The 24,017-nt window shown below is 52.7% G+C and overlaps 6 protein-coding genes across 6 annotated transcripts, besides 3 other annotated features; 3 read left to right on the top strand and 3 right to left on the bottom strand.

Moving 5' to 3' along the window:
* Positions 1-1,643: 1,643 nt before the first annotated feature.
* PODANS_7_8270 (uncharacterized protein) lies at positions 1,644-4,002 on the bottom strand (the record flags this gene model as incomplete). Its single annotated transcript, XM_001908152.1, has 3 exons — positions 1,644-2,002; positions 2,053-2,608; positions 2,659-4,002. The coding sequence occupies 3 exons, from the start codon at positions 4,000-4,002 to the stop codon at positions 1,644-1,646; spliced, it is 2,259 nt and encodes a 752-aa protein (XP_001908187.1).
* A 6,574-nt stretch (positions 4,003-10,576) lies between these two features.
* Positions 10,577-11,113, top strand: PODANS_7_8280 (uncharacterized protein; the record flags this gene model as incomplete). Its single annotated transcript, XM_001908153.1, has 1 exon — positions 10,577-11,113. The coding sequence occupies one exon, from the start codon at positions 10,577-10,579 to the stop codon at positions 11,111-11,113; it is 537 nt and encodes a 178-aa protein (XP_001908188.1).
* Positions 11,114-12,390: 1,277 nt separating this feature from the next.
* PODANS_7_8290 (uncharacterized protein) lies at positions 12,391-15,627 on the top strand (the record flags this gene model as incomplete). The annotated part of the gene is made up of 1 exon (XM_001908154.1): positions 12,391-15,627. One exon carries the CDS (start codon positions 12,391-12,393, stop codon positions 15,625-15,627), a length of 3,237 nt encoding a protein of 1,078 aa, XP_001908189.1.
* Positions 15,522-15,539: a sequence feature (primer 7D5B).
* Positions 15,628-15,654: 27 nt separating the features above from the next.
* Positions 15,655-15,700: an STS (microsatellite 7D5 NON POLYMORPHE).
* A 51-nt stretch (positions 15,701-15,751) lies between these two features.
* Positions 15,752-15,769: a sequence feature (primer 7D5A).
* Positions 15,770-16,145: 376 nt separating this feature from the next.
* PODANS_7_8300 (uncharacterized protein) lies at positions 16,146-17,539 on the bottom strand (the record flags this gene model as incomplete). Its single annotated transcript, XM_001908155.1, has 4 exons — positions 16,146-16,518; positions 16,595-17,079; positions 17,147-17,208; positions 17,293-17,539. 4 exons carry the CDS (start codon positions 17,537-17,539, stop codon positions 16,146-16,148), a joined length of 1,167 nt encoding a protein of 388 aa, XP_001908190.1.
* Positions 17,540-18,941: 1,402 nt separating this feature from the next.
* Positions 18,942-20,674, bottom strand: PODANS_7_8310 (uncharacterized protein; the record flags this gene model as incomplete). The annotated part of the gene is made up of 2 exons (XM_001908156.1): positions 18,942-20,159; positions 20,450-20,674. 2 exons carry the CDS (start codon positions 20,672-20,674, stop codon positions 18,942-18,944), a joined length of 1,443 nt encoding a protein of 480 aa, XP_001908191.1.
* Positions 20,675-22,961: 2,287 nt separating this feature from the next.
* Positions 22,962-23,648, top strand: PODANS_7_8320 (uncharacterized protein; the record flags this gene model as incomplete). The annotated part of the gene is made up of 3 exons (XM_001908157.1): positions 22,962-22,996; positions 23,055-23,067; positions 23,130-23,648. The coding sequence occupies 3 exons, from the start codon at positions 22,962-22,964 to the stop codon at positions 23,646-23,648; spliced, it is 567 nt and encodes a 188-aa protein (XP_001908192.1).
* Positions 23,649-24,017: the final 369 nt, after the last annotated feature.

Genomic DNA, 24,017 nt, shown 5'->3' on the forward strand with positions numbered 1-24,017 from the left:
GCATCAATGGCAAAGGGCACAAGGAAAAATAAACAACCAATGGGTAATTAAGAAGGGCAAGCCAGTTAGAGGTAGTAGCAGATGTGATGATAAGTCAAAGTCGGTGGGAATACAAGGTAGATAGGTATTGTAGATAAGGTAAAGGGGTAATATGTGCCCAGCGAAAAAAACAAAACAAAAAGATACCGCGTGGTATAAGGTAAGGATAAGTAGGTAGGTAGGTAAAAATGTGTAGCAGGTAAACCACCACCACCACCACCACCAACCCAGCATCCATAGAACACCATACCACCCACCCCAACCAACCATCAAAACCACCCATCCCCCTTCCTCCTCCTCCAAATCTTCCACCCCAAAAATAAAACCCCTTGTTGTTACCCCTTAGATCCCATCCCATCCCATCCCAATATTTTATGTATTGCCGTTCGCCCAAGTAACCCATAGCTCCTCCTTCGCTATAACTCCCTTTTCGCCTCAACAACAAAAAAGTACAATTCGCGCCATTATTTATTTTGTTGATGTTCGTGTTGTTGTTGTTGTATTTATCAACGAGAAAACCCCCTTTGTGGTAAAGACAAGAAAAAGAGATGGGAGGAAAATTACACAAACCACATCGCCATAAACAAGACCACCACCCCTGCCACAGCAACAACAACAAGTTCAACGCATGATTTTAAACACAGAAAAAGGAGTGTAAATAAACTTTGGTTTCAAAAACGCATAAAAAGCAAATAAACTCCACGCTTTCAAACACAAGACAAATGAAATCAAAAACATCTCATCAACCCATCCATGTAAGCTGTCAGTGTGTGTGTTCGTACGATATGTCCCGGTTCGGTTGTCCCCGATATTTGTTTTCCCCTCAACGACCATGAGGGGAAAGGTTTTAAATAGCAAAGAAAGAAAAATAAAAACACATCTGAAAGAGAGAAAAAAAACCACAGCAAAGTAATAACAAAAATCATTTGGAAGCTAACCAGCCATCAACGACACCCAGCCACTCTGACAAACATCAGGTGTTGGGTGTTACTACTATGGCCCCTCCAAATGAGAAAAGCAAGCCCTAGCCCCATAACCCATAACCACAAGCCCACGACACAAAAGTCGGCGTCGCATCCCACTTCCCATTCCGAAACCTAGGTACGTAAAGTACGAGGAAAGCAAAAGAAAAAGAAAAACGTCATGTTGGGTATCCTTTTGTCCATGTCTATTCCCTGTAAATGTGTTGTTTGTGTGTTTCGGGAAGACTGACCGTAATTGCCGTATAAAGGTGGTGAGTGTATGCGGTATGCTCGGGTATGGAACGATGAAAAGAAAGCCCCCATTCGCCAATAGATCAAAAGGCAGAGATGAAACCCATTTGAGCAGATGGAACCCGTGGTGGCAATCCAAGGCGCGCTTTCCAGATATACAGAACCAAAACATGTTTTGGTGAAGAATTAAGAGTGCGGAGTAATCGAGGCGCCCGAGGTGTGCAATGTAATGAGTAAAGTGCCTGTCCATGTGGGTAAAGGACCAAAATCTCAACGGAAAAGCGTAGGGCCTAAAAGGGCCGAAGATTAAATCGCAATATCGGTGAAAGGAAGGCAAGGCGAAGAGAAGCTTGGGGATAGACATGGCACTATGCCACCGGTAGAGAAAAGTTAGACCTCGTCGGCCTGGTCCTGAATGTTGACCGTCGCGTCTGTCGTGGCAGGTTTGGCATCCGTCTGACCAATCGTCTCCTCGACGGCACTCTCGCTAGTGCTTGGCGGACTGCTTGAAGGGCTGTTCGGGCCCATCGTGAGGTTTGGAGTCGGCACCGCCGAGCTCACGTCGACGTGAAGGCCAGGAGAAGTCGGGGCCGTCGACGAAGGTGTGTAGCTGGTGATGGCGTTGTGCAAGCGATCAACTCCGGCAATTTGCTTGCCCGTGCACATCTTCTTGATGGATGCAAGAAGCGGTCTCACCTCATTGACCAGGACATCCCTATCCTGGCCTTGCAGCTCACTGAGGAGGGTTTCTAACTGGGGTTAGCTTTCTGAGTATCACAAGATATTCCGAGGGACTTACGGAGGACGTAGTTGCCGAACTGGTCCTTGGTCAAGGATACCAAGAAAGAGTTGCCATCATCTCCTCGAGACATGAAGCGGTCCCTGATGTCGCGCTGTTGGTCAGCCGTACCATGCTTGATGCACTTCTCCACGACGTTGGAGGCGAACTTGTGCTTGGAGAAGATGGGCAGCTGAGACATGACGAGGGCAACCATCTTGGAACGGTCATCGGGAGAGCCATCCGTGATGACATGCTGCGTCACATAGTTGCCGTACTGGTCCATGATCAGCATCTGGGCGCAGCTGTGCAGCTCCTTCATGATGGACTGCTTGTCTGCCTCGTTTCCATGCTCAAGAGCACGCTGGATCACACGGCACCCATACGCATGCGACGACAGCTCGCTGACACGTCCCCTGAAGCAATCGAAAATGAAACCAATGTGTTGCCGAGGCACTGTCTGAATGATCTTCTGGACGACGTGGTTTCCGTTCTGGTCCTTCACGATTGTGAGAATCTCGGGCTCGAGTTCCTTGACCAACTCAGCCTGTTGCTCAACGAGCACGTGCGAAAGAGCCTATTGCTAGTCAGCGCATGAAAACAAAACAAGAAAGCAGAGAAGCTCACCTTCTGAACAACTCGGCAGGCGTACATCTGCATCGAGAGTTCAACAACCTTGCCCTTCATGGCCGCAGCAAGCACTTGTTTCTGAGCTTGATTCCCATGCTCAAAGAACTTTTGGATGACATAGTTGCCAAACAGATCCTTCATCAGCACGATGGCATTGGGCTCAATCTCATGGAAGACCTGATTCTTGTCATCACTGTTGGCCGTCTCAAGCTTGTTCTGGATGAAGCGAGAGCCGTGCTGGTCACCACTGAACTCCACAATGAAGCCATAGATGTCCTTGAGCTCGAATCGCTTGCTGGACTTGTTCCCAGTCTTGAACTCCTCCAGCTTCAAGCTCCGCACTCCCCTGGCCGGGTCCCGGTCACTGCTTGGGCGAACCGGCGGCACGCCGTTGTGAGCAAATGGATACTGTGGAAGTGGGTATCCCGGAAACTGCATTGGCTGTCTGCCATAGACAGCGTCATAGGGGCCTGGTGCGTACTGTGGGAAGTTGTAATACCCATTCTGGTAGTAGGGTGACTGCGGTGGGAAATGGGACAAGCTGCGCCGGTCCGCTTCAGGCCCCGATCGAAGGTCGCGTGACACCGGTCTTGACCATGAATCGATGGCGGGTGTGAAGCTTCGTGGGCTGTTCAACCCCACGCCAGTCGCACCAGCACGGTACGTGCTACCGGCAGGCGAGCTGCGATCAACTCCAGAGCCCCGCCTGTCCAGGGAGATGCTGTTGGAGTAGCTATCCCGCGAGTGTCCAGCCTGGTACCCTTGACCATGATCCCAAGGCTGGGAGCCTGGATTAAGCTGGAAATCCTGCGAGCCGTTACCGAATGACTGCAGATTTCCCAAAGCGTTGGAGCCTCCATTGAGACCAGAACCAATGGCCATGCGTCCCAACCGCTCTGGGAGATCATCATCGGGAATTTGCTGCCCCATGTTGTTGTGGTCGTAACTTCTTGGGTTCTGGCCATGGAAGGACCCGGTTGGCCCGTTCAAAGAGGGACGTTGGGAGTGAATCGAAGTGTGAGGTGTGCCGAAGGGATAGTCGGCATACGGGGCCCCCTGGCCGTGCAAATCATTGTCTGACTGGCCAGAAGTGGAAAGGTGATCCCGCGAGTGCCCATTTCCCAAGAAAGACTGGTCTTGCATAGATCGGGAAGCTGGGTACCTGCCGACAGTCTGTTCAGGTTCGCCATTCAGGTTGCTGAAAGAGTTGTCCTTGTCATCAGTGAAGTCAGCATACTGCGACGTATACTTGGGAAAGCCATTCTTGGCATCCTTTGAGCCACCCAAGGCACGTTGTGTCATTGTCTGTGACCCCGAATAATAAGGCATGCTGCCTGACATGTCATGAAGCTGAACCTCTGAGCGTGTTCGGTTCGGAGATGTCTGACCGGACACGTTGCGGTTCTGGGAGTTATCGTTTGAGTTCCAAGGGCCTCCGGGCCTGCCCCATGGATCGATTTCCGATGTGGATGCCAGCGCACCGGACCCCGAGGGGGTAACAAATCCGTCGTTAGAATCTCCACCGCATGTTAGTTAAGCCTTCTCACGGAGCGCCTGATTGGAAAAGCATACCTCTGGCGCCCACAGCCTCCCTGCTCTTCACAAAGCTGTTGCCAATGGTGTTGGTGTTGGACCAGATGCTGGTGCCGCTTCCCCAGGTATTTGGCGCCGGGAATGTGTTTGTGATGGGCTGGGAGCTCTTCTCAATACCGTTTGCGCCGTTGCCTGTGGAGCTTGGGGCAAGGTTGGGGAACCTGCTTGGTCGAGTCTAAAAGATCAGTCAGAACGTCAGTACCAGATTCGGGCAGCCATATCCTTCAAAGGCAGGAGCGAATGCGTCTCTCGTATATGGGAAGCAACTTACCGTGCCTGCCATGGTTGTGCCGTTGGTGGATCGCTGTGTGCTAGAAGACGTCATTGCAACCTCGGGGTAAGAGAGGTGGAGATGGCTTTTATGGATTCGCAGAAGAGCCGTATTCCCAGTGAATACAGGATCCGCCCGTGATAAGGGAAGCTTGACGGTCGTGGAACCGTCGTGGTGGCTGCGGGGAAGTCGGCGCCTTTATACGGGACGCAAACGAGAGTGGAAGCCTGCCCACACAGGTCCGTGGCACTCGAGCGATTGGGGGTCCGAAAGGATAGTGGGCTGTTGCCGATAGCCTCGAATGCAGTAGAAGTGATGCAGCAGCAGAGGATGCCGAGAGAACAGCGCAAAAGGCTATGTGTGCCGTCTATAGATCATGGATATACACCGTGGGTATCTCGATAAGAAAGTCGCAGTAGACACCAGAGAGGTTGAGCTTCAGAGGCAGGAGCGTCAGTCAGTCAGTCAGTCAGTCAGCCAGCCAGCGCAAGAGGCATCAGAAGTGGGAAGCAGTTGGAAAAAAGGGCAAGTGGGGGCAGGGTCGGAGAAGTTGTAAGGCTGATGATGATGGGTTACCACACACACAGCCCACTCGCACCCACCCAAGCAAGCACGGCAAAGCTTCAGGTAATTGTATAATTGTCCACCTGAAGCCGGAGCCGAGAGGCCAAGGGAACGGCGAGGACAAAAGGTAAAGAACAGGAGAACCTGAGCTGGCGGCGAATTGTACTGTGTTGCAGACGGGTGTGCAACATGCAAGCACTTACCGCACGTTATTAATTGGCTTCTCTAGCCCGCCGACACACGTCCTCTCTCCCTCACAAGCTCTCTCGGGTTGCGCGGGGACGGGGGCAGCCTGTGCTGTCGTTTATGCACCGGATTCCGGCGGCCAGCGAATAGGTGCTGTTGCGGCCGTCGTCGGTCATATGTGTGTGTACGGAAGACGGGACGGTGGGTGGGCGGTCGCTCGCTCGCTCGAAACTATCTGATTGTCTTGGTATCCGGAGCTGTGGGTGGGTAGGTAGGTAGTTAAAGCTACCGTAGGTATTTGGGAGGAGGAGGAATGGCCAGGTTAGGTTAGGTTAGGCTAGGCAAGGTAAAGCAGGTCGGCAGGACGAGGCAGAGGGTGAGGCGAGTTTGCGTGTTTGCGAGTGTACGGGGGAAGAGTCGAGGAGGCTGCTCTGCTAAGAAGTAGTAAAGTGAATGGCGGTGTTTTGGACTTGTGTGGTCGAAGAATGGATGCGATGGTGCTCGGTGGAATGTAGCCAGACCCAGGGATGGCTCTGGTGCGGAGGATGGGCGAGCCACGGGCAGAAGCCAAAAGCGGGTCGGGGAGGGGCCCTGCTTTTGCTGCTTGGTGCCAGGTGCTGGGTGCTGGGTGCTGGGTGGGTGTGGGTTGATCTGGGATGAGATGGAGATGGGGATTCGCGACGGGGGTTGGAGGGATTGGCCTTGATGCGCGGCGTTGAGACGAAAGGAGAACGGTCGGACAGGGCTCCAGTGCAGGGCTTGCAGGGCAGTTTTGGCGGTTTTGCGGGTGTTGCGCAGGAGAAGCTCCCAGCTACGACAAGGGAGGAGTGGGGAACGCTAAGATCTTAGCGGAGTCGAGTCAACCCTGTGGCTCCTTTTTTTAGGGCGCTACCGACCACCCGACGGCAGGGGAGGGGTCCAGTCTTTTTTTTGTTTTTTTTGACGTCGCTCGTTGCTCCTGTTGCTCTCTGTTGCTGCAGGTCACGATGCACGCGATCAACTTCAGACGGTCATTATTTTATGGTGGTCTATTGGGGGTTGGGTGTGATATGCCAGCTGCTTCGTGTAGATAGAGATGGGAGCGTCAATCTACCTATCTTATCAGGTAGGTCAAAGAGAGCTATCCATATCCATATCGATATCCATATCCATATCCATATCCACACCATTACGTAGACGTCTCTAGACGGAACCTCAAAAGTTGCTCTACGTCGTCGATCGTTGCTCCCACCCGCGATTAGGTAGAGATAGTTTTAGATACACGGTCCCCACTCAAGACCGGTGGAGCCCTACCTACAAGCGACCAACTGTTATACCTGACTCCCGAACCGGAGCTTGAAAAGGGCACCGTGTGCCTCACTAGCCCAAGGACTCGTCAGTCGAGGCTCCAAGGGCACAGCAATAGCTGATGGGTGGCATCGGACCAGAAGCGTGTTTCGGCAGCGTGGTCAGCGCCGTTTCCAAGGTCGCCAACAAGGCCTTTCTCTTTCTTTCTCTGTCTCCAGAAATGCGAGCGGCAAACCGTGTGAGAGGGGAAGTGGAGGAGTAGAGAGGGGCCTTTTCCGGGGATGGAAGGGCACCTATCCGGGGCCGCTCACCAGCGCACCTCAGTCCCTCAGTCCTTCGAGGTAGCATGACGACGGCGATGTGCTAGTGGCTGTGTGAATGTATCGCCGGTGCAACCGGGGCCTTGAGGGTGTTTTCTTGAGCACTTTTTCTTTTGCTTCTTTTTTCTCTCTTGTTGTCTATTTTCCTTTCTGTTGGCTCGATGGTTGCCTCATGCCCTACACTATATCATAGCAATTAATTGTCTAGGCCTTCTTGGGCAGTTGGCACCGTGTGCGCAAGCCACTTTGCGGACTGTGTGTTCCAATCAGCGGCATCGAACACATGCACCGAGCGCCCAGCAGATGCTCCCTCGGTGCCGTGCCTCCTCCCACTGTTGGCTTTCCCTTTTCCATGCCAAAGTCCAATCGTCTTCCGGCCGAGATTTGATGCCACACGATGGGCGATCCGCAAGGCCGCTGATCTCGCGGCCGAGTCCCTCGTTAACTAACGCCCTTCTTTGTTTTGCTCAGGCCTCTCTGCGTTGTTAGCTCGAATCTCGAACACTCTTGATGAGGCCCTCAGAGCCAATACGTTTCGAAACGCCCCGTTCTCGGCCACAAAGCAATTGTTGAAAAGTCGGCCGTTTCGGACAAATAGACAATGGGGGGCGACCGAACCCTGGCCTGACTGAACGCTGCCAACTTGACCTCCTGGTTCAGAGACAAAATTCGTACACCGTGGTGCACCGTTGCACTTGGGGCCATGTGCGGAATGCTTGTGCTTGTCTGGCGTCATTTGTCACCAGCAAACAGTCTCTTGCGCGTGCATATGCTGGCCGTCTCCATTTTGGTTAACGGATATTAAGGGGGTAAGAGAGGGTTCGCCACAAAAACCGGCCGTGGTCACGAATGGCACCATCGTGGGATGCAGGGACACAGTGTTCACCCAAAAGCACACCCTTGGCGCCTTCACCGGTATGGATGCGACAAGGGAATGGCAATGTGCAGAATATTGCACCGGTCTGATAAACAGAATCTCGATAGCTTCGAGGTAAGGGATGCTGTCTCTATATCAAGCTCCTCTGCCCTCGTGGAATGCCTTCATCTCCGTTGTCATCGACGGGCCGAGAAGCACGAACGAGATCACCGTCCGGTGTCTCGCCGCTTCCCGCCCGCAAACTCCTCCCCTGACTGGCCCAGCTCGATGGCGATGCGCCTCCCAGCAGCCGGATCCGGGGAAGACCAGACGAGCTTGGTGTTCCCACCTTGTCATACCTACCCGATCCAGTGGCAGGCCATCCGTGTGTATAAATGTGCGCCATCTGTGATCCTTCCAAACAAGCAAGCGCCAGTACACATCTTGTCACACACTCCAACCTCACCCTCTTTGCCCCAGGCGTGCTTCTCTTAGGTTCCTTCCCGGGAGAGGCATGCGACCCTCTTCCTTTTGGGGTTTATGCTGAAAGGTGTGTATGTGTTGTTAAGTTGTTGGGTTTGGCCCCCAAGGCCCCATGTTCAGCCGACCACTCGGGGCCTCTTACCCGGCCGCCGTTGATGGCCTTTGTTTCAGGAAAGGGGGAAACAATTGCGGCTGCCGGCAGCACGCAGGAAATAGAACAATCTAGCGTGTACATTCCGTGGAACGACCATCTGTTGACTGAGATGCTCGGGTAGCTGACTCATTTGACAGGCAAGACGTCGCAGTGAAAGCCGCAGGGCCCCCCAGCGCTGGCCATGTGCGGCCGGACTGCCGTGCAGTTGTTCGTTTCCACTCTGGAAAAGCGCCCGATGTCCGGCACCGAACCCGTATCTTCCCCAGCCTCTTGCCCGGTGCCGGTCTTGGCCATTATCAGCAAGCCGACATCTGCCAGCATGCAGAGTCTGCTGGCATCTCCCAACCGCACCACCCCGTTGCCGTCCTGACCTTTCCATCGCTGTAACCATGCTTAGCTGGCTTCCAGGTTCTCCTAATTAGATGGTTGAACAATGTCAGTCTGAGACATCGGTAGCACATTTTTGTTTTGCTGGCTTTGCCAAACACCCTTCATCTGGCAATATGGCTCGACGCGCTCGTGTGCCATAACACAAGACAGACCTGCTTCGCTGGCAGGTTGCCACAGGTTGTGCTCGGGTCTGAGAGCCGGTATCACGGCTCCCTGCATCGCCAGCAACCAAGAGGGAGGTCTGGCCGGGTGAGAACGTCATCTACCCGGGTATAATGGTCCTCGACGTGCCCGCTGGCTGGGCTCTGTTGCTTCCAGTTGGGTATTTCTATCCATGGGCCATCGCCAAGACACCCATCGACGGTATGCTTCCACGTTTCCCGCAGCAGCACAATATCGTCCAATTGTCATATCCTCAAGTTCCTTTGGGGTTGTGCATGCAGTGTCCGATAGGTTGATATCACGGGAATGTTTCACACCTCGTTGACGACTTGCAGTTTCACCGCCCTTTGGGAAATTATCTGACATCAACAGATTGCTCGAGATCGGAAGCAAAGTTGTCGAAAGACTTCTGGGTCGCCCGACGGCTGTCTTTTCTTTCTTGGGAACCGAACTTGACATACTGTGTGGGAGGGCCTTCTTGTAGCTTGGTAAGTGGTAAGTCATGATTGTGGCAGATGGCCCCATATATGCTGAGATTAGGTTGATGAACATTCGCTTACTATACATTAGATACTGATCAGTGAGCACACCAGCCTGAATGGTGTTCCGGAACCATGTGACATATTCATGTCACTTCGAGATCACCGTGGCGTCATATCACAGTTCCGATCTTTCTGAGCTGTTCACAGCACCTTGGCAAGGTGTGAGGTTGCCGCCGAGGGCAGTCAGCCTGGCGATAGAGGTGTGCTCCTGGTGAGGTAGCATTGTCGAAGAGGCGCCAAACTTTGGTCCGGGCTGTCAGGGAGAAGAGCCGGGTTGGCGACAGCGAGGTGGAGAGGGTGTCGGGTTCTAGAACCTTTCATATATATATGTAAGAGATTGGCCGGTTGTCGGCTGCCGGCAACACCGTGGCCCGTTGGATGGTGATAATCAAGGCATTGTTTTGATAATCTCTCATCTCGAAATGGCTGAGGTGAAGATCGTGTTTGGACCAACATGAACTGTCAACCCCACACAATTTCGCCGGCGCACCCACCTCCAGCACGACGTTTCCGCACCTTTTCAGCGAACCGCTTGGCAGGGGTATGGCGCTTCCAAGATTGGGCCCACCGGATACGAGAGACATTATTGGTGTGTGCCTGATTACGGTGGAGTTCTCGTGAGTGGTTCATCCCAATCGGGACATGGCGTTGATTTCGCTAGCGCTCGCTACATCCCCTGAAGGCAGTGCTGACCGCAACTACTTGTGCCAGGCCTCGCGCCTTGCCTGGCCGTCTCGTCCATCTCCTCTTTTTCCTTCATCGTCGACGTCAAAGCTTGGGGACTGCTTCACACAGTCGTTCTTTCGATCACTCTCTTTTCCACCACTCCTCCCGCCCTCAGGGAAACCCTATAGGTATCGGCTTCATTCTTTCAGCCGTTCCGTCCAGTCATTTTTGTTGATGCAGTCCCTGTGACACAACACGAGGAAGTAGAGTAAAAGTAATTACACGCGCGGTTGTGAGTTGAAGTTGATCTACTTGATATGTATCTACAACACCGCTAATATTCTCTCTCTACAGCTCCCGGCAGCTCGTATATACCGACCGCCATTTACATTCCTTACGTCTGGCTTTAGGTCTCACAACACCACCGCCACAACCACCACAATGGACTCATTCACACACATCGTCCGCCGGGGTCTCGACACCGGCGACAACGAGACAACCGTCGATATCCTCATCGCACTTCTCGCTCTTACTTTTTGCGGCTTGCTGGCTTTCTCCCTTTTGGTGCTGATGCGGAGGATGCGGAGGCAGAAGCAGATGTTGGACGAGACCCTCCCCCAATACCATGATGTCAAGAAGTCGGGCAACCACAGACGTCTCACCATCGAAACCGGCAACGGCCGACAAAGCGTCATTGTCTTCAACAATGGCGCCTCGCCCATGCTTGCCAACCCCCGATCGCCTCCCCACTCCCCCGACAACGTTCCCCAGATTCACATCACCTTCCCCGACGAGCAGGACGACCAAGGCAGGCCAAAGAGCGGCCGTGTGGTTGTCGTCCGTGTTGGCGAGACCACCGTTGGCCTCGAGCCCCTCAACGACGAGCAACTCCCCGCCTATGAGAAGGAAAGCAGCACGCAGTTCTACTCGGTGGACATTGAGAAGATTGGCGGACTCAAGGAGAAGGAGTTCCGCTAAACTACAACATGTTACCACTCAAACAATGGGAACCAACAACAAACATGAAGGCTCATTCGCGCACACAAACGACGAGCCGGACTTTTTAATGATTTGATGGGCGACTGGAGTTTGTGAGAAAAACGGGACCGGGCACGAAAATTATACCATACATACCTTCCTTCTGCAGAAAACACCGGCCTTGCTGTTTTCTTCCACTTGTCTATTTATTCAATTCGAGGGTCTCTGAGGGCACCCAGCTTCCAAACACTTTCGACACAATTCAGCTTGGAGAGGATAACCTGATGCGCGCAGGCTGGCTTAACGGGAGCATGGGGGGAGCACACCAGATGTGCCCGCTATATAGATAGATGCTATGATGGTGCCAACGGGTAGCAACCGCGTACATTCACACACACACACACATTATGGAGTACTCTTTTTTTTTCAATGTTTTTCGGTGGGAGGATCAACGTACATACTTGGGGTGCATTGCTGATCGGGCAGCGTTTCGATGGCGGGTTTGTGGCATTTCTCTAACCGTCACCTCGGTCATTCTAGTATTGTATAATTAAATATACGATGCCTGCCGCGAGGCGGGCGTTTTTGAACGGTCTCGCAACTGTCCATGATCGACCGTTTGTGGGATACTGGTATGGGGCCGAGCATCCCCCGACGGTTTTTTTTGTTTTGACGTTTCTCGCTTGTTGCTTTGCTTTCCAGGTTTCCATGCTTGCCGAAAGGAAGCGTTGTTTCCTTCCGAGGCGAGATGATGATCATAATTCTCCTATTGGATCGGTCTAGATGCTGATTCAGGAGGTGGCATGTGTAAATCAAGGGTTAGGGTAGTTGCGCCAACAAATGACGACGGCCTGAGGATTTTGCTGGGAGACACGGGGAGGAGGAGCTGCCAAACAAAGCTGTGGAGATGGTTTTGCTTTCTGGAAGCTCCAAAAATCAACAGCTTGCCAGTTGGCATTTCGTCGCCGTTCAAATGGCGCATTCTTCTTACCTGTCTCGTTGAACAAAAGTTCCGTATCCTCTCGCCTTGTCGACGGCCTTTTTCTTTGGCTCTACTCTTTTTTGTTGTAATAACCTCGATACGTGGGAGATCTCACCCGTTCTTTATCTTTGAACCTATTTTCTTTTGCTTCTTCAACTCTTCGCAATTCGACATCCAATCGTATAACCCACCCATCACCCCTTAATCGCATTCTATCAGATCTCTTACCCCTGACGACAACCCCACGACGACATCGACACGCGCGCGCGCGAAAGCGCCACCATAAACCTTCACAATGCCACCACCCCAACCAACCCCGAAAAAAGCGGTTCCCGCCCCCGATTACAAGACGCTCAAATCCCAATGGGACGCCGCCAAGCGCAAAAAGGACGCGGAAGATGCGACCAAAAAAGCCGTCAAAGACCAAGCCGTCACCGCCGTAGAACCCAACAACACGGACGAGATCAAGCTCCGCGAACTCCGACGAGCAGCCCTCGAAGGTCGCCGCAAAAAGGCGTACCAATCCCGCTGGGCATGGACGGCCGGGTTCTGGGTCTGGATGCTAGCCATCCACCTCGTCGGGCTGGGGTACTTCACCAGCGGCTTCCTCCTCACAAGACTGCAACTGGACGATAAATCCCTCTGCGACGTCTCTCCCGCAGGGCAAGAAGGGGGGATCTTGCCAGCCTGGCCAGGAAAGGGGACCCCAGAAGGAGGATGCTGGCACCCCAAGACCTTCGACAAGGCAGTGGTGGTGTTGATCGACGCGTTGAGATACGACTTTACCGTTCCCGTGGACGACAACGCCGAGTTTCACAACCGGTTCCCGTTCATGTACGAGACCGCTGTTCGGGAGCCGAACAAGGCTTTTTTGCGGCCGTTTATTGCCGATCCGCCCACGAGTACGCTGCAGAGGTTGAAGGGGTTGACGACGGGGACGCTGCCTACTTTTATTGATGTGGGGAGCAGCTTTTCGGGGACGGCGGTGGAGGAGGATAATTTGTTGGGGCAGCTGAGGGGGGCCGGGAAGAGGGTGGTGCACTTGGGGGATGACACTTGGGAGAGTCTTTTTCCGGGGTATTTTGAGGGGAATCTGAGCAGGCCGTATGATAGTTTTAATGTGTGGGATCTGCACACGGTGGATGAGGGTGTTATTGAGCATATCTTTCCGTTGATGGAGGAGGGGAGGAAGGGGGAGTGGGATGTGGTGATTGGGCATTTGTTGGGGGTGGATCATGCGGGACATCGGTATGGGCCTGAGCATCCCGAGATGGGGAGGAAGTTGAGGCAGATGGATGGGTTTGTGAGGGATCTGGCGGGGAAGATTGACGAGAGGACGGTGTTGATTGTGATGGGAGATCACGGGATGGATAGTAAGGGGGATCATGGGGGGGAGAGCGATGATGAGGTGCAGGCGGCGCTTTGGATGTACTCGCCAAAGGGGGGTTTTGGGAGGACGAAGCCTGAGTTTGCGGTCCCGCCGGCTACTGCGGTGGAGAGGCCGGTGAACCAGATTGATTTAGTGCCGACTTTGGCGCTGATGATGGGTATTCCTATTCCTTTCAATAATTTGGGGCGTCCTATCGAGGAGGTCTTTGCTGGTCCTCGCGGCAATTCTTGGAATAATTTGGCTGCGGCTGAAAGGGTTGCGGCTGCTGGTGTCAAGCGGTATCAGGCCTCCTATTTTGCTGCCAGAGGCATGGCTGAGGAACCTGCTTCTACCCCCGGCTCGCCGGCTGATCTTTGGGACAAGGCTGAGGGTCTGGTTTCCAAGGGCAACTGGGTTGCTGTCTATTCTGCTTTTGCCGAGTACCAAAGGGAGACTCTGGCTCGCTGCAAGAGCCTTTGGGCGCAGTTCAACATCAAGAACATGATTCTTGGAATCGCCGTCATGGGATTCGGTGTTCTTACCCTGCTAGTCTACGTCTCCAAGGGAGCCGAGGATGATGAGGCTGTTGATGACCCTGAGCTGGACGATGCTGAAAAGAGCCTGGAGATTATGGGCGTCATTCCTGACTCGGAGCTGCCGTTGGAGAATGTTCTCGAGAGGAAACTTGTTGCTGCTGCTTTCCTTGGCGCAGTTCCGGGCCTTATTGGCGGTGCTCTCCATGCTTACCTCAAGGGCACGGGCGACTATTACCGCGGTGCTGCCATGGCCGCCCTCACCAGCATTGCCACTGTCGGTGTGTCGCTCTACGAAATCAAGGAGACCCTCCGGACTCTTGTTCCATCCACAATTTGGGGGTGGATGGCAGCAGTGTTCACTCTCAGCCAGTCTATCGGCTTCGCTTCCAACTCGTACACAATCTGGGAGGACTCTATTCTGCTCTTCTTCATCACCACCTTTGGCTTCGTCACAGCCCTCTCCGCCCTGCGAATCCAGTCCCTTGCCGACCGCTACATGGCCATCTACCACTCGATCCTCTTCGTGGTCCTCGGCCGCCTTGCCTCCGCCTCCAAGCTCTGCCGCGAAGAGCAAATGCCCTACTGCACATCAACCTACTACGCCTCCTCCACCTCGTCAACCTCTGCCCTCTGGCAGCTCGCCATCCCCTTCGCGGTGAGCCTGATCCTCCCCACAATCATCAAAGCCTACCTCCAACCCACCCGCTCCTACGAGGGCCTAGCCCCAGCCTGGATCGGGTACGTCTTCCGCACGGGTCTCTTCATGTCAGCCCTCTACTGGGTCCTCGACTCAGCCGACAACGGGAACTGGATCTCTGGCCTGCCCGAAAAAAAGCTCAAAAACCTCTCCGTCTACACCGCCCAGATGGTCCTCGGCCTGGCCTTTATAGCAGGAACAACAGCATTCATGTGGGCGCCCCCCTGCGTGAGCATCGTCACCTCAGCCTCGAAATCAACACCCACCCGGGCACAGGTCGCGATCTTGGGCTACGGCAACGCGCACGGGGCGCGGTACCTCCTCCTCCCGCTCAACTTCCTCGTCTCCCTAATCCTCCTCTCCAAACCCATGGGCGGCGGCGCGTTGGCCATTCTATTCTGGCAGATCCTCTCCCTCGTTGAAATCCTCGACTCGAACTCTTTGTCTGCAACCCCGATCGGACCAGTCATGCTCGCGATCCTGGGCTCGTTTCACTTTTTCAAGACGGGCCATCAGGCTGTGCTGTCGACCATTCAATGGGACTCCGCGTTCATCCCCCTTTTTTCCGTCCGCTACCCTTGGTCACCCTTGGCAGTGGCGATGAACACCTTTGCGGCACAGATTCTCGCCACGGTTTGCGTCCCCCTCTTGGTGCTTTGGAAGGCGTCACCCAAGAAGAAGGGTGCGCTGGCGGAGACGAGCAAAAAGCTGGGGGCGTTTGTCGGTTTTTTCGCGGTGGAGGGGTGGATGAGTATGATGTGGGCGGGGCATTTGAGGAGGCATCTGATGCTTTATCGGGTGTTTATGCCGAGGTTTGCGACGGCGGGGGTGGTGTTGATTGTGGTGGACTTGGTGGCGTTGGGGGTGAGTTTGTTGGGGTTGAGGGGGAATACGGTGGCGATTGGGGAGGTTTTTGGGTGGGCTGAGTAAGGGGGCAGGGGACGAGATGAAGAGGGGGAGAGAGAGAGAGAAAAAGAGAGAGAGAGAGAGAGAGAGAGAGAAGGGAGGTGGTTGATTGGTTGTACACACATCACGGCAGGAGTCAAAAAGTTCTGCTTGGTACTTGGGGGTGTATGGAACCTGAAAAGGGGTCTTGTTTCTTTTGTGTATAGTTGATGTAATGAACGGGATTGTATATAATTAATAGACTGTACGTCAAACTGAAAAGGCAGTTCTGTTGCTATGTTCGCTCATCACGATGTTGCTACTGAACACCTAATGAATGACAAGTTGTGTTTCCTTCCTGTCATGATACCAACACCACCTTTCCTGCCCCAAGACTTCCATGTTTCCTCTCCCTCGCAACATAATCCCTATTTATACCAATACCCACCCAACACATAAAAACACCAGCCATAAGCACACAAAAGAAAAAGACGCTCCATACCTATCAACGATATACTCAAAGGTATCAGCGCCGACCCCTTCTCTTTGCCTCCACCCTCTTCCTAAGCAAACCACGAATAATCCACCCTCCGCAGCGCCAACCCTCTTGGATAATTCGGCGTGTTATAAGCACACCCCATTCCCCAATCATACCCAACCGCATACGCAAACATGGTCGCGTCCCAGTTGAAGCCACAAGCCGTGATACTCCCCCCGGGAGACGGATACGATATCAGTCTAGTTTTCTTAGTCACATTCCAAACCATAACCTGTCCATCCTGACCTGCCGTCGCCATCACGATCCTCGCCGTCGAGCCATTTTGATGGGCAATATAATTGGCAAAGGCAAGGTCATTGACGGCGGACACGTTCGTCACTTTGCTTGATTCTTTCGACACTTCACGATGGCACTTGAACGAGAAAGTCACTCCTGACCTAAAAGCGAATAAGACAAGGTCCGGTTAGTAAAAGGCGTAGAGCGAAGCCAGGGGGCCGAAAGATGGGGGTATACTTCATCGGGTTAGGTTGGGTAGCTCCAAAAGCTACCCTTCCGCCAATACCTCCCACCGCCCAGTATTGACCACCGTGTTTGACAGCTATGCATCTGATTTGTTGGTCCACAAGAGGCGAGTCGATGACCATCGTGGGTCTTATGGCACTGCTCTGTGTCATCTTTCCCAGGTTGAAGATGTGAATCTTGTTGTCTGCTGTCCCCGCGACGAGGGTCGTACCGGACCCATCCATGGCCCATACACGGTCGGTGAGGTTGACGGTGGCGATGGGGTTGGGTTGCCGCTTGTCCCAGAACCGAAGTGTCTTGTCCCATGACCCAGAAACAAGCAGACCGGTCGAATTCCCGGCGCAGGGAAGGTCCACCCAACGGACGGTCCTCACAGGGGCTTGGTGACCGGAAAGTGTCATGGTTTGACCTGGCGCGTTGAGATCCATGATGTGGACTTTTCCGTCGGTCGAGGCACCGGCAATCATGTTCCCTTCCTGTTGGGGTCCAGGTTAGCGGATGTGGACAGCGCAGTGTTGTGTGGTACATGCCTGTTTAAATCACCAGTTTATATATGTTCACGCATATTTGCTTCCTCCACGTATCACCATCAACATCCGTGGATGCTCCTCGCATCCTCCTAGTGGGTCCTCGATAATCTCGATTCGGTCGAGTGGGCGAATAGATGCATCACCTCACTCATCAAAAACTTACTTGGTTGAAATCGCAATCGAGAAAAGGGTGGAGGTTGTTGTTCATGGCGGTGACAGGGCGGATGGAACCTGTGCCGCCGGCGACGTTTGTTGCATCGTAGATATACACTCTGCCGTCCCAAGCAGAGGCGGCCACATGGTCTGCCTTGGGAGACCATCGGAGGGCGCTGACGGTGTCCTCGGGCCCTGGAGGGAAAGCAATATCGGCGTCCAAGGTTCCGATGTTTGGTTTTGGGGCGGCCATTGTGTTGGTAATGAGGTTGTTGATGTATGCCGAGTAGTTGTTGTTGAATGCTGGATGAACGTTGCAGGATGATTAATTCTTGGAGAGGGTTGGTGGAAGGTTATTATTATAGACAGGGTTTGCGCAAGCAAAAGCCAAAAGGGGGCAGGATTCCACTGAGGCTTTCCATTGGAACTTTGGGTAGGAGCAATGGGACCTGGGAGTCATCTCGACCACCAAAAGGACTGCTGCCTGCTGACTCTTCAAAAGCCTAAAAGCTGGCTACATCACCCCTTCACCCCTTTCTCTTCTCTCTTACATTTCACCTTTAGCCAATCGTCCTTATTTGTTGGCCATGTCTGCTAGGTACTGGCCACAAGTGATAGAGCCAGCCTTTGTTATCTCGTCATTACGGAAGATGGTCTGGTAAAACTGTGGTTATTATATAATCGTCAAGACCTCAATATAGTGTCATCAAGCCGTGACCGTGTATCCCCTCGTGTCTGCTCGCGCGACTTACAAACACGACACCACGTGACCTCTCTATGGTGGAATTCCACTCGCCAGTGACAGCATGCCAAGAAATGCTTCTCCCTCAGTTGCTCCATTATTGACCTCCTGAGAAGCGCAGCCAATGAGCGATGTGCCTATCTTATCCTTTCTTTTCCAGCCTCTCACACTCACTCAGCATCTGGTTGAATCGCCATTGCATGGCTCAGAGGCGATTAACCCAATTTTCTGCATCCATATTTTTGTTTTTTTTGGTGGGATGCTATTTTCATCTTACATTGCAAGACGTTTGTGTTTGAGGAATAAGTCGAGCTTGTAATAGTTAGTGTGAATCCGGAGCTTGTGTCATTGAACGAGATACCTGGATACCTTTGGCCAGATATCTCCTACGACCATATAAGATGTTTTAAATCCTCCCAAAATCATCACTTGCATCTGGTTAATTGGCCCTCTTGGTAGCTTAACGGCTACCACATGACCATCAATCAAATGTAAGAAATCCCTTTTTGTTCTTCACCCAATGTCTTGCCCTATTGAAGACAAAATACCAAGACGCGCGAGTTCGAAAAGTAACTCGGCCGTTCTCTATTCTTTTTCTTCTTTCTCCAACCTTGCTTTCCTATAACCAGCAATGATGCACATCTATTACACACACCTCTGTCCCTTTCTTCCACTTACCTTTTTTCACACTCAACAACAAGGTCAATGTTTGTTCAAATCTTGAATTCACTTGATCTACCTCCCCTCTCCCACACCCAATGTAAATGCAAAACCCTCAGATGCTGCCTACCCAACAAACAAATCCAACCCATACCCAAGCCAAACGCCACGCCCATTTCCCCTCTCGAGAAAACCAGAAGATCCTGCCCCTGACCACCAAAACAACGCCATCAAAATGCAAAGATACGACCCCTTAGACCACCAGCAAAACTCCCACCATACCCGCCACCAACCACACCACCCCAACCTCCAAACCCCTCTTATTCCCAGCACTTATCCCCCCCAAACCATTCGGCCCATCCAACCCCTCCGTCGCCTTGGTCGGATTCTCCACCTTCGTCGCCCCCGGCACCCCCCCCTCCCCCTTCCCTATCTCCTCAACCCTCGTCCCCGTACTGTTGAACCTCGTCGCCGCCAACGAAATCTCGTTATTCTCCAAGTCATAAACCACATACGCACTCCTCAAAAACGTATCCCCCAGCACATTCGTCCCCTCCCCCGCCGGCGCAATCCCAAACAGGCACGCCTCCGTCCCGTCACTAAAAACCGGCCTCCTCCCCGAGCTCGTCACAAGGTCGAGCACAAGCTCATCCATCCCCACATTGATCGTCGGCTCCGTAAACGTAAACGACAAAACAGCAGTCTCATTGTCGGCAAGCGAGCAAGGAACATACGCCGCGTTAGCCTCAGGATCGTACTGCGCGTCGACAAGGTCGAAAATATCTTGCACCATCCGGTCGGGGAGGTACGTCAAGCTGCTGCCGGTATCCAACAGCACAGCCAAGGCGAGATCGCCGCCTACCTGCGCCGAGCCGAGCTCGACTTTCGTCAACGTGATCATAAACTCGGCGTACACCCCCGCCTCGGATTCCACCGGGAGGGACATCAACGGGGGAACAAACTTTTCCGTGTCGACACCGCCAAACAGAATATTCCCCGTGTCAGCGTCGAGGTCGTTCAGCCACAGGGAATAAGCGTTTGTTTGGATCAGCCCGTCGGCCACCATTTGCGCGGGGAGGTTGTTGTAAGGTCTCATTCCTGCCCTGCCGACTTGGACTTCGTTGATCGGGTACCCTATCCCGAGGATGCCCTGGGCGTTGTTGGACGAGTATCCTATGCCAAACTGCAACCTGTCCAGCGTGGCGTCGCCAAAGGTGACGGTGTCGGAAACGTAATCCCCCGAGGCGCCGGAGCCGTCGACGTAGGAGATGTTGAACCAGGAGCCGATGTACTCGTACGTGCTTGAGCCGTTGGCCGAGTAAGTGCCGGCGTATTTACAGGGCGCTGAGGACTGGGTGCATAGGGAGGAGGATGGGGTGTTGACCCAGAGGTCGGACGAGCCGGTGTCGAGGTGTAGACGGAGGGATTTTGGTGGGGTGCCGATTGTGCCGTTGATGAAGTAGAGGGTTTCCTAGAAACGTGTAAGTGTTTACCATCCTGACACATTATTCGACGCCAAAAAAAAAAGGAAAAAAGGAAAAAAAGAAGAAAAAAAGAAAAGAAGAAGAAAAGAAGAAGAAAAGAAGAAGAAAAGAAGAAGAAAAGAAGAAGAAAAGAAGAAGAAAAGAAGAAGAAAAGAAGAAGAAAAGAAGAAGAAAAGAAGAAGAAAAGAAGAAGAAAAGAAGAAGAAAAGAAAAAAAGAAAAAAAGAAAAGAAAAAAAACAAGAATAAAAGGAAAAAAAAAGAAAAAAAGGAACGTACCTGATTGTCCAAATCGACCTCCACGCTCCCTCTCTTTCTTAGATGATCTCGATGTAATGGGTTTTTGGGCGTCCTCCTCTGAATATCCATCCCCACAACCCTCGGTCCACTTCCATCTCTTCGTTGTTGTTGTTGTGTTGGCGTCGTCGATGGCAAAGAGAGAGCGTCTATCGTCTGACCCGCAAGCGAGGCTGCAACAACCAAAAGAGAAGTGGCTGTCTTCATCCTTCCGTTGCTCTCGAAAAGAATATGAGTGTATGGTCTCGAGTATAAGAATGTAGTCGAACAACCAACGACACAAACAAACCCAACAATCTCTTCCAAGAAACCGCTTATTGCAGTAGTTGCTATAATGGCAGCATGAGGTACAACTTCACCAAAAAAAAAAAAAAAAACCAAAAAAAAAACCAAAAAAAAAACCAAAGAGTGAATGACTATATGTAAAGCCCCCCTTCGTCAAGGTCCCCTGTCTCTACTTAGGTCCCGAGTGGTTGGTAAGGGCAGCAGGATAGCGGCCGGCGAACAGACGTTCAGAAAAAGAGCAAAAAGCGCAAACCCGTTTGTGCTCGGCAACCGCAAGGACCTAAAAAGGGAATAAGAGCAAACTCCTCCTTCCCAAGAACGCGACGTGCGGCAGTGTGGGTAGCTCGTGTACGTAGGCCAAGGCCCGAGCCGGCACGACTTGTTCTTTGCGTTCTTGGTGTCGAAGAGGGAGGGGGCCGAGTGGCAACTACCTTGCCTGCTAAGGTAGGTAAATGTGCCAAAAACAGAAAGAAGAGAAAGGTTTAAAATAAAATTGCCCGCAAGAGGGCGAGGGTCAAAGAAAAGGAAGGGACGAAGGGAAGAGAAAGAAAGGAAAGAAGGAAGGAGCGAGACCCAAGCCCGAACCAGCGAACCAAACACAACTGGGAAAAGAAGACAGAAAGAGAAGAGGTTTTGGAGATGGAACCGGACTCCTTCATCAGTCACTTGTCCAATTCATCATCGATCATCCCCTCCAGAGTCCCAGAGGAGCCGGGAACCGGGGGCCCGGTTTGGCTTGAGAGAGGGGGCGGGTAAGATGCATTGCGTGCCATCTCTTTCACTCGCCGTGGCTCTCTCTTCACCGTTCAGACTGAAACGATGGGCAGAGAGGCAGGCAAAGTTGAGGATCTGGCGGACCAGGATCATGACGGATGCCAATGTCCATATCGGGGTCATTGATCTTTGGCAGCTTCTCCTTCCTTCTGTCGTTGAAGATCTGCGACATTGCGACCCAGGAAAATATTTAGCGTCGATGTTAGCATGTCTCGCTACTGAGCCCTTCAACCCTGTGCTGATTGGCTTTCCGATATCTTCACCCGTTTGTCCCGTTGAGGAGATAATCGTCAAGAAGGGCCGACATTCCAACCATGAGGAAACAAAGGGTATTATCAAGTGTACGCGCGGCCAGTTCCATCGCAATTCCTTGGAGATGGACCCCCGGATTCCCAAGTCTGTGGAGAAGAGGTGTGGTAGAGGCCGTTTTGGGTAGCCGGGCTATCCCGTGCCCCTCACGTCTTCGTCATCATACTAGTGAGCGGCCGGATCGTCCGGATGGGCTGTTCCTGGGAAGCTTTCAACGACGTGGGGAAGCAGATGAAACGTCGACCAGATCTGATACAGCCCATCTGTGCACAATGCGCTGCGTGGGTGTGGTTGCGTGGACATCAGGGTCATAGCTGACTGTGAAAGATATAAAAGCGCGTTCAGGCCATCTCCAGACTAGTCTCCGAGGGAACTGGGTGATTGGGAATGCTCTTCTTTGGCTCAGCAATCGAGATATAAAAAGCGCTCCTTGAGGATAGAGTTGGGGCTAATACCCATGGTGTTGTTTCTGCTGGTATTAGCGGCCGTTGTTGAATTGTCCGGGGAAGCCTGAAGATTTATTGTGGGGCATCAAATGCTGGGTAGGTAAACTTCACTCACTTACACCCCCTCTCATACCCTACATAAAAGAATCTTGCGCAACCCAACCCCCAATTCCCAACCCCGACAGCTTGCCTCCCGTCTCACATCGGACATTTCTGTCGGCTGTCAAAATGCCATTCCTGACACGCCAATCACATCCCCCATATGTATCCCCAACCGCAGCTCCTTCCGCCTGCAAGACATCGCCAAGCAACATGAACTCGTCAGCTGCTCTCTTTCGCGGCCTGTGCCACCCAAAGAACCTCCACGTTGGAACACACGTATAGATTGGAGGAAGGAAACCCTTTTATTGTGCTGCCTAGATGCCTCGCAAAGTTGATGCTCAGCTGGGAAGAGGTAGCTACGGAGAGGTAGGTAAGCTGGTATTAATAGCAAGAGGAGAGAGCTGGTTTTGCCTTTGAGCCATTGCGGTTGTCCATCATCAATCAATCTTTGTACATGACAGACAAGATTAAAGCTATCACGATATCCCCAACTCCAACGAACCTCAAATCCCATCTATCTCTCTCTCTCTCTCTCCCGCTAAAGACTACCTGCTACAACGAGGACGACAACAGCAAACATGGACGAAGCACACTACAGAGACCTCGATCGATGGTACTCTTCCCTTCTCCTCTCCCCAATACACACCCAACTAACCTCCATCCGTCAACAGCCCAGACTACTCCGTCAGCCTCCCCCTCCTTAAAAAAAAAAAAAAAAAAAAAAACACCCCCTGATTACCCTCTAGCCCTTCTTCGGAGCGCTAGGCTGCGCCCTCTCCATAATCCTCACCGTCTTCGGCGCCTCCTACGGCACCGCCAAGTCCTCTGCCGGGCTCTTCTCCTCCGGCGTCCTCCGCCCCGACCGCGTCATGCAAAACACCCTCCCCACCATCATGTCCCAAATCCTCTCCATCTACGGCCTCGTAATCTCAGTCATCATATCCTCCTCCCTGATCGAGTCCGTCCCCCTCTTCACCTCGTTCCTCCACCTAGCCGCCGGCCTCTCCGTCGGCCTCTGCGGTCTCGCCGCCGGCTTCTCCATCGGCATCGTCGGCGACGCGGGCATCCGGGCGTCTACCCAGCAGCCTAGGCTCTACACCGGCATGGTCCTCATCCTCATCTTTGCTGAGGTGTTGGGGTTGTATGGCGTTATTGTTAGTATTCTCATGATCACTAGGAGTAGGGGAGGGGAGGGCTTGTTTGGAGTAAGAACACCATCAAGGCTTTTGAGCAGAGGGGGAGAGACGGGAACGGTCGGTGTTTGATAAATCGAGGGTATCAACGTTTCGCTCTCTGCTTTCTACGTCATATAAATTCCATCTTGGTCTCATCACACCTCACTCGGGTTGTTAAAAATACGCTCACCACCCTGACATCATAACCCCCCCCTTTACAAAGCCCACTCCTCCAAATCCTCCCCCTCCGCCACAAAGGGCTCATTAATCCTCCTAACAGCATAATCACTGCACAAAATACTGTTCTCTTTCGTCAGCCAAACATCTCAGCCTCTCCGCTTCGGAAAAAAAACTCACCAAGCATCAGCAACCAACCCATCCAACTCCCTCACCACCCTCCTCCCTCCTCTCCCCCTTCACCACCCGCCTTCCCAATCAGCCCCTGAATCTCCCTGATCT

This window comes from Podospora anserina, chromosome 7 (assembly GCF_000226545.1).
Source record: "Podospora anserina S mat+ genomic DNA chromosome 7, supercontig 1".
In the NCBI taxonomy this organism is placed as follows: domain Eukaryota; kingdom Fungi; phylum Ascomycota; class Sordariomycetes; order Sordariales; family Podosporaceae; genus Podospora; species Podospora anserina.